This window comes from Myotis brandtii, unplaced genomic scaffold, assembly GCF_000412655.1.
Source record: "Myotis brandtii unplaced genomic scaffold, ASM41265v1 scaffold1064, whole genome shotgun sequence".
NCBI classification, from domain to species: Eukaryota; Metazoa; Chordata; class Mammalia; order Chiroptera; family Vespertilionidae; genus Myotis; species Myotis brandtii.
The window spans coordinates 457,773-467,483 of record NW_005353602.1 but is presented as its reverse complement, the minus strand read 5'-3'; the positions used below and the strand labels follow the sequence as shown (position 1 = coordinate 467,483).

The window sequence follows — 9,711 nt, the reverse complement described above, 5'->3', positions numbered from 1 at the left end:
GCAGCCCCGCTCTGTGACCTTGGTCTCTCATCCCCTTGTTTTCCTGGTGATTTACACGCTCGTCTTATCTCCTAAATGTCAGGGACAATGTCTGATTCATGCCGCACCTCCCACACCGCCTGGCGCATCAGGAAGATTCAACACACACTCTGCCGGGCTAAATGGGACTCAGTCCCCCGCGAGGGCTGGAATCGGAAAGTGACAGGAGTCCTGTTGTTTTTTACTTCCTTCCTTTCTCCCCACGGCGCCACCGCCCCTCTCCATCTTCACCCCCAAACCAGAAGGCAGACTCCTCCCCTGACTGCGCAGACCTGTTCCTCTCGAGGCCTCAGTTTCCCCTCCTGGGAAGTGGCACCGTCTCTCCTGAGGCCAAGAGGGGCGCAAGGCAGACAAGCCCTGGCCCAGGTCGGGGTGAGACGTGTGTTCTCTGTCCGGGGAACACAAAGCCCCATTTGTGATCGCTGGGCACGAAGCTGGGCAGGGAGCCATGTGGGACGGAGGCAGCGGTGGGAGGAGTGGGCAGGATTTCCAAAACCCCCTCCCGCGGGCTGGCTGCCAGAAAGCCGGCGGCAAAGCCCCTCCTGCCTTGGCCTGAAACAAGGTGTCTATCAGTCCACGCCCTGCTTCCTCCTTCCTCAGCCCTAGTCCCCAAGTTCCCCGCCCCCCTCTGCACACACACGCACCCCGGCCTCGGAATGGAGAAGCAGGAAGGGGGAAGCCAGCGAAGCCTGAGACTTGGGGGCGGGGGTGGGGAGAGTGGATATTTCCAGAGCGTGTGGGTTTGTGGCCAAGGGCAAGGCCAACAGAGGAGTTGTGTCCTCCTGTCATTCAGCGGCCCCACCCAAGCCATTCCCCAGGACATGAGGACAGAGACAGGTGGGAGGCTGGGACCTCGGCCTCGCCGGTGTGGCAGGGGAGCACCAACAGGATGTGGGAGTGGCACCCCATTTAACAGAGAGGCCTGCTGAGGCCTGGGGTGGAGTGGCTGGCTCCAGGGACCTCCTCTCCTTTCTTCTGTGCTGTGAACAGTTCCTGAGCAGGGATGGGGGAGGGATCTCTATATGAACAAACGCCAAGGTCCATCGCTTCTCAGCTTCATATCCGTGGAGGAATCACCTAACTCCCTCATCTGTCGCTTGTAGCACAGGTGTGGCCACTCCTTGGCCCTATCCAGGCCTGACCTACCCCATCATCCTTGAATTCTGCACACCAACCCACAGGCCTTTGTTCTCTGCTAGGAGGGCCCCATCCTCCTGCCTCAGGGCCTTTGCACATGCTGTTTTCTCTACTTGGAATACTGCCCCGCTCCTCTTCTCACCCCTCCTCCTCCTTCAGGTCTGGGTTGACATGTCACTTCCTCAGGAGGCCTCCCTGCCCCCTCCTTGTACTCTAGGCCTCCCCTCACCCTATCAGAGTGTGATGACATATTTACAAGACTATTTTTAAAATATTTTTATTGATTTCAGAGAGGAAGGAAGAGAGAGAGAGAGAAACATCAATGATGAGAATCATCAATCGGCTGCCTCCTGCATGCCCCCCACTGGGGATTGAGCCCGCAACCTCAGCATGTGCCCTTGACCAGAGTCGAACCTGGGACCCTTCAGTCCACAGGCCGATTCTCTATCCGCCGAGCCAAACCGGCTAGGGCTACAAATCTATTTGATTCACTTGGCCTCCCCATTAGCCTGCAAGCCCCATGAAGGCAGGTCTTATCTGATCCGCCGCTGCATCCTCACAAAGTAGGTACATAGTAGGTGCTCAATAAACATTTGCAAACATACACCCCTAAAACAATAGACATTAAGAAAGGAAGGATGCATGCTGGCTTCGAAATTATGGCATCTTGGGGCGGGAATGGGCCTGAGGAAGGCAAGACCCAAGAGGGGCTCACCTGTATCTGCAGTGTTGTGGTTAAGAAGGTGACGCTACACCCAGGCGGCCTGAGTTCAAATCCCATCTTGGATTTGATACCGAAAGCACGATCCATAAAGGAAACGGTGGCAGATTGCACCTCATCAAAGATCGTGGGAGAGGATGAAAAGAGAGGCTCCAGCCTGGGGGGAGCTCAGGTCTGTCAGAGGCTCGCCTGGAGCACGGAGACATATGCAGGGAGACGTCTCCGCACTCAACAGCGGGAAAGAGAACAATCAGTTAGAACACAGGCGACGGTCATGGACAGATGTTTTGCTGAGGAGGATTGCGGATGGCAAATAAACACCTGAGAAGGTGTTCATCACCATTGGCCGTTAGAGAAATGAAATACCACAACACACCTATCAGAATGTCTAAAAAGGGGGTGGGTAACAGTGAGGATGCAGAAACTAGATCGCTCCCACATTGCTGGTTGGAACATAAAATGGCACCGCCTCTCTGGAAAGGAATATGGTGGTTTCTTTAAAAACCAAAACAAAACAAAAACTAAACCGGCATTTCCCATAGGACCCAGCAGTTATGCTCTTGGGCATCTGCTCTGCCAGAGAAATGATAACATGTTCATACAAAATTCAGGACCTGAATCTTCAGAGTGGCTTTATTCATAATGGCCCCAACTGGAAACAACCCAAATGTCCTTCAACAAACATTGCCCATTCCTGCTATGGAATGCTGCTTAGTGATCAAAAAGAACAAACATGGATACAGGTAGCAATGAGCATGGCTCTCAAGGGGATGCAGCTGAGTGAAAAAGGCCATTCTCACCCTAGCTGGTTTGGCTCAGTGGATAGACCGTCAGCCTGCGGACGAAAGGTCCCAGGTTCGATTCCGGTCTCATGCCCGGGTTGTGGGTTCAATTCCCAGTAGGGGGCATGCAGGAGGCAGCCAATCCATGATTCTCTCTCATCATTGATGTTTCTATCTCTCCCTCTCTGAAATCAATAAAAGTAAATATTTTTAAAAGCCACTCTCAAAAGGTTACATGCTATGTGATTCCAATTATATAACCTCCCTGATGTGACCAAACCACACAGAGAACAGATGAATGGGTGCCAGGGGTTAGGGAGGCGGGCAGGAGGGACCTTTGAGATGAATGTTTTGTATCTTGACTGTGGCGATTGCCAGCGTCCAAATGAGATAAAACTGCATAGAACTGAATACACAGTCGTCCAAATGAAATCTGAGTAAGGTCAGTGGATTCTCAATGCCAATTTCCTGGTTGTGATAGTGTATAGTTGTGCAAGAAGTCACCACGGGGGGGGGGGCACTGGGTGAAGGGGTATGGCACCTCTTTGTATTATTTTTTTAAACTGCAGATGAATCTACAATGATCTCAGAATCAATAGATAGCTACACATCTATCAGAATGACTTTTTAAGAAAAACTGGCAGCCCAGCCAGCATGGCTCAGTGGTTAAGTGTCGACCTATGAACCAGGAGGTCACGGTTTGATTCCTGGTCAGGGCACATGCCCGAGTTGCAGGCTTGATCCCCAGAGTGGGGTGTGCAGGAGGCAGCCAGTTGATGATTCTCTCTCATCACTGATGTTTCTATCCCTGTCCCTCTCTGAAATCAATTAAAAAATATTTTTTTTTAAAACTGGCAATACCAATGCCTGGCGAAGCTATGGAGCAATCAGAACTCTCATGCATTGCTCGTGTGAATATCAAAACGGGAAGGCACACTACAAACCAGTTTACAGAGTTTTATACAGTTGAATGAACACTTATCACATGACCCAACGAAAGCTTATGTTCACACACACACAAAAATGCATGGAAATACTATCTTTATACCATAATTGCCGAGAGCTAGAACTAACCCAACTGGAAGGTGAGTGGACAAAGCATACCTTGAAATACTACTCAGCAGTGAAAAAGGATGTACCTTGCTGATTCACACACCAACATGAATGGATCAAGAATGAATATTGCTAAATGAAAGAAACCAAACTTGAAAGGCTACAAGGTATAGGTCAGTGGTTCTCAACCTTCTGCTGGCCCTTTAAATACATTTCCTCATGTTGTGACCCAACCATAAAATTATTTTCGTTGCTACTTCATAACTGTAATGTTGCTACTGTTATGAATCGTAATGTAAATATCTGATATGCAGGATGGTCTTAGGCGACCCCTGTGAAAGGGTCGTTCGACCGCCAAAGGGGTCGCGACCCACAGGTTGAGAACCGTTGGTATAGGTTCTATTCATGACTTTCTGAAAAAGGCAAAATTATAGGGCTAGAGAACAGGTCAGTGGCGGCCAAGGGCTGGGGTGGGGACAAGGGTTGAGTACAAAGGGACATGAGAACTTTTGGGGCAAACGTTTTGTATCTTGACTGTGGTGGTGGTTACATGCCTTTATGTATTTGCCAAAATTCACAGAACAGTATGTGGAAAAAATGAATTTTACTTTATTCAATTATATCTCAATATTTTTTTAAATCAGGAAAAAACTAGATCATGTACTTGTCACTTCACATCAATGTATGTGGATAGTCTGCAATTTACTGCAAACTGCTCAAAGATAACATTATTTTAGTTCCATTTTAAAAAATATGCTCCAATAAAATGCTTAGCGGTTGTTTTAAGCAATACAGGCATTATAAGTATTTATAGTTTTTTAAATAGTGTTACCTGCAATAAGAAAATACATTTCTTTCTTTTTTAAACTAAGAGTCACTTCCACAATTTTAAAGTGGGAAGGATGCGTGAGTTTGTGGGTTTTTAAAATATATATATATATTTATTTTTTTCAGAGAGGAAGAGAGAGGGAGAGAGAGATAGAAACATCAATGATGAGAGAGAATCATTGATCGGCTGCCTCCTGCACCCCTACTGAGAACATCAATGATGAGAGAGAATCATTGATCGGCTGCCTCCTGCACGCCCCCTACTGAGGGGATCGAGCCCACAACCCAGGCATGTGCCCTTGACCGGAATCGAACCCGAGATCCTTCAGTCCGCAGGCCCGCGCTCTATCCACTGAGCCAAGCCGGCCAGGGCAGACCCATGGGTGTTCGTAATTTTACTGAGTACTTCCCCTAATACCACCTCTGCAGTGCTGGTCACGGATTAAATCCGACACTGAATTACTTTTTGAGAGTTCCGATGGCTCCATAGCCGGGAGTGGGTGCTGCCAGTTTTTTACAAGTCATTCTCCTAGATGTGTGGCTGCCTGAATTACTTAGCACTGTGTCTGACCCACAGTAATCGCCTAAACCACCTCAGCTGCTCCCCTACCCCCAGCCTCCAAATCCAGATCGCGGGTCTCTTCCCAGCTGGTCTCCAGCTGGTCCTCCTTAGCTCCCTAACCAGGCCCGGGCTCCCTCCGTGAGGCGTGGCCAGGGGAGCCCCATCCCCAGCAAAGGAAGTGGACCCTCGAAGGGCTGGAACATGGTAGGCCCTCGGCACCTTGCAGGGGAGTAAGTGACCCCACCCAAGACCTGGCCAACAGTGGGTGCCCAATAATAGCAGACATCTGGGCATAGAGCCACGTTAGCAAGGCCCCATCCCACCCAGCCAGGAAGAGGCCTGGCCAGACATGGGTCACCAAGAGGGTAAATTCTTGGCCAAGGGTCCCCTCTCCTCTGGGACCCCAATTTAGACGGGGAGTTAAAGCCCCCGAAGGGCCAGAGGCTGCTGCCCTCCCGGCAGCCCCTCCCTCCCGGCAGCCCCTCCCTCTCCCTCCCAGGGTGGATTTCCCCGGCCTCAGACAGGCAATGGAATGTTGCGTTGATGGTTGCCTGGGCAACCAGGGCCTGCTTGGTGGCTGCCTTCTGGGAGTTCCGAACACGCTGTTGCACCACCTTCCACCAGAAACCCTCCAGGTGGAAAGAAAGCCCCAGAAATCGCCAGGAGAATGGCCGTGTCCTGGGAGAGAGATTTCCGACTGGCCTTGCAAGACAAGCTGCCAATGTGAGTGGCTCGGGGTGGCAGGGAGGGTTGGAAGGAGGACAGGAGTGAGTGGGTGGCCCATTCCCTCCCAAGTCCTGGATCCTGGCTTCCACAGCCTGTTCACGGTGGGAGATCATTGCCCCCATTTCACAGATGAAAACAACTGAGGCTCAGAGAGAACTAGGGACTTCCCTGACGTCTCCGGGCTGGTTAGAGCTGAGCAGCGTCAGTAGCCCACATCTCTAACCTGCCCTTAATTCCCACCCCAGCTGACATCCAGCTGAGATTAAATGGTTTGAACCCAGGTGGGAAGGAATTATTCTATGAACTTTTGCCCCCTATGCCTGCAAACTGCATTTTTAAAGGGAGAGTGGAGGAAGCCTGTCCAGGCCTGTGTTGTGTTCCGTGGAGTGACTGAGGGTCCCAACCGCAGTCTTAGAATCTGAAAATGGCAGCGTCTCCCCTGAACCGGAGCTGGGAAAGGCTTGCCGAATGGAGTTAGTGTATCCCTCCTGCTCCCTACACACCCGACCCTAAGGGGCTGCCTGCTGGACCCCTCCCCCAGAGCTCTAACAGGCGTCTTCAGTTTCAACTTGGCCACAGCAAGGAGCTGATTTCCCCTGGCCGCCTCCCCCCACTCAGCCTTCTTCCATCAGCAACACCCTCCCAGCTCTTAGTCCCAGCTTCACCTCGAACTCCTTTCTTTCTATTTTTTTAAAATATATTTTTATTTATTTCACTAAAAGGACTACAGTGGGGGCTCATCTCCTTCTGGGCCCGCAGGGAGGGGAAGGGAGAGGGAGAGAGAGAGAGATAGAAACATCAATGATGAGAATCAGTGATCAGCTGCCTCCTGCACTCCCCCTACTGGGGATAGAGCCTGCAACTCGGGCATGTTGAAAATGGCAGCGTCTCCCCTGAACCGGAGCTGGGAAAGGCTTGCCGAATGGAGTTAGTGTATCCCTCCTGCTCCCTACACACCCGACCCTAAGGGGCTGCCTGCTGGACCCCTCCCCCAGAGCTCTAACAGGCGTCTTCAGTTTCAACTTGGCCACAGCAAGGAGCTGATTTCCCCTGGCCGCCTCCCCCCACTCAGCCTTCTTCCATCAGCAACACCCTCCCAGCTCTTAGTCCCAGCTTCACCTCGAACTCCTTTCTTTCTATTTTTTTAAAATATATTTTTATTTATTTCACTAAAAGGACTACAGTGGGGGCTCATCTCCTTCTGGGCCCGCAGGGAGGGGAAGGGAGAGGGAGAGAGAGAGAGATAGAAACATCAATGATGAGAATCAGTGATCAGCTGCCTCCTGCACTCCCCCTACTGGGGATAGAGCCTGCAACTCGGGCATGTGCCCTTGACAGGAATCAAACCCAGGACCCTTTAGTCCACAGGCCAACGCTCCATACACTGAGCCAAACCGGCCAGGGCATGGACTCCTTTCTCACCTCCCTCATCACTCCATCAGCTCAGCTCTCAAACTGTATCCAGAATGGACCCCTCCTCCCCTCCGCACTACAACCGCCCGATCAGAACCACATCATCTGTCACCCCATCACCCTGTCACCGGTCTCCTGCAGCTCTCCTGCCCCTCCTATTGTCTTTGTCCCCCACAGCGGCCAGGGGGACCCCTCCTTTGCTCAGAAGCCTCCCCTGCTGCCCACCTCACTCACAGTCAAGGCCAAAGTCCTCCCTCGCCACCCGCTGGCCCCCACAACTTCTCTGATTGTAATTCCCATCTCTCTCCTCCCTCCCTCCCCTTCCGCTCACCATGGTTCTGGCCCTCCTCAGAGAGACTTCTTGACCCCCTTCCGCATTGAAGGATTTGTCACCTTGGCACCTACCATGTCCTGGCATTGCTTCTTCTTATTTGTTAGCTTTATCTCCTGTGTGTGTCCCCCCCCCCTCCCCCCGGGATGCCAGCTCCCGCAGGGCCGCTTTTTGTCTGTCTTGTCCCCAGCAGGGGCCCCAGTGCTGTGATGGTGCCTGGCATTTGCTGGGTGCTCAGTACAATTTGTTGAATGAATGAATGAATGAATGAATGAATGAATTCCACAGCCAGTAGGTGGCTAATGGGGGCATTTCAGGCACTAGGGGGGAGTTTGGGGGCCCTGACTCTTCCCTCCTTCACCCCCACCTCCTCCGTGAGCCCCTCCAGGAAGATCCCGGAGTGGAATCCCGGCCACTCCCCGCCGGTGCTGTGTCTCCTGCAGAAGAGGCAGGAGCTGGTGGATGTGGACCGGGGCCTGCGGGCCCAGAAGGAGGTGAGCCCCCACTGTAGTCCTGAGACTTGTGGGGACCCCAGACCAAAAAAAAAATGGTGGTGAGCAGGGGAATGGGAAATCCTGGAGCCAACTTATTAGCTCCCAGGCCTGAGACAAGTCACGTCACCACGCTGAGCCCTGGTTTCCTCACCTGTCAAGTGGGGATCCAAGGAGATCAGTTGTTGGTGCAAATCAATGTGCTCCGAGCACCTATGTGCAGGGCACTCGCCGGGATCTAGGGGTCTCACCATGGTCCCTGTCCTCAGGGGCTCACAGTCTAGAGAAGGACCCAGACCATGTCCAGCTGGTGACTGCTAGGAGGGGGACGTACTGAGAAGGACTGTAAGAGCCCAGAGAAAGCCCCTATTTCCACATGAGGGTGATCAAGGAGGGCTTCCTGGAGGAAGTGGTGTCTTAGGGATTCCTGAAGGGCAAGTTGGCTTATCCATCAAAGGGGGACAGTGTGAGAAGGAAGAAACAAAGAGGAAACAGCATATACAAAGGCTGGAAGGCAAGAACAAAGCACAGGTGGCCAAGTGGCCGGAAGACAGTGTCAGAGGGGGGAGGGGGAGATGAGGCCTGAGAAAGGGCAGGGACACGGACACGCAGGGGCTGCAGGAGGGCACCTGGGCTTCCTTGCGGCTGGTGGGAGCTGCGGGTGGATTTGAGGAGGGGCGCAGCGACATGACCAGGGACCACAGCTGAGAGGAGTTAAGTGTGAACTTAAAGGCGCTGGATGACTTGAACCCCCAAACACACAGACACCCATGTTCACACGCCAGGTGTTCCAGAACAGGATGGCAGTCCTGATGCAGCGCCAGGAACAGTTGGAACAGAAGAAGCAGGAGCTAAAGGGGTCCTTTTTCCGCTTTGACAAGTTCTTGCAGGTGGGTGGGGCCTGCTGGGGGAGGCAGGTCACAGGGTCACAAAGTCACAATCCTTAGGGGCCAGACATGTCACAGAAATGTTTAAAAACGGGTGTACTCTTATAGTTGGGGACTTCAATACCTATTGGCTAAATCCAAATTCATGGATGGTAAGAGTCATCATTTTAATGTCAATTCTCTAAAAATCATTCTATAAATTTAATATATCCCATGGCTAAGATCAATAGAATGTTTAATAAACTTTTATGTGCTAATTATTTTTTTAAATGGGTGTACTAGCCTGGCTGGCATGGCTCAGTGATTGAGCATCGACCTCTGAACCAGGAGGTCATGGTTTGATTTCTGGTCAGGGCACATGCCTGGTGTTGGTCTCAATCCCCAGTAGGGGGCGTGCAGGAGGCAGCCAATCAATGATTCTCATCATGGATGCTTCTATCGCTCTCTCTCTCTCCCTTCCTCTCTGAAATCAATACAATATATATATATTTTTTAAATTGGTGTACTAATACAAAGGGAGTGGTGGGAAAACTGACGCATTCACGCTTTTAAAAAACCGTGGGGGAGGAGTGAGGGACCAAAATCAGATTCTGGCTGCGTTTGGCCCGCGGACCATCTGTTTGCAATCCATGACTGCACGTGCTAATTAATGCTGGGCCGGGGTGGAAGGGGCGCGCTCCGCAGGCGCCCAATCCTGAGCGTCCTGGCCGCCGGTTCATCCCTCCTCCCCAGGACGCCCAG

The 9,711-nt window shown here is 51.8% G+C and overlaps 1 protein-coding gene across 1 annotated transcript in view; it reads left to right on the top strand.

Annotated features, from left to right (window-relative positions):
- Positions 1-5,749: 5,749 nt before the first annotated feature.
- CFAP73 (cilia and flagella associated protein 73) overlaps positions 5,750-9,711 on the top strand; it is an 8,492-nt gene continuing 4,530 nt past the window's right edge. Inside the window, exons 1-3 of the mRNA XM_014541149.1 lie at positions 5,750-5,845; positions 7,981-8,086; positions 8,869-8,973. Coding sequence (XP_014396635.1) covers positions 5,790-5,845; positions 7,981-8,086; positions 8,869-8,973 — 267 coding nt within the window. The 5' untranslated portion in view covers positions 5,750-5,789. The remainder of the gene's footprint in view (positions 5,846-7,980; positions 8,087-8,868; positions 8,974-9,711) is intronic.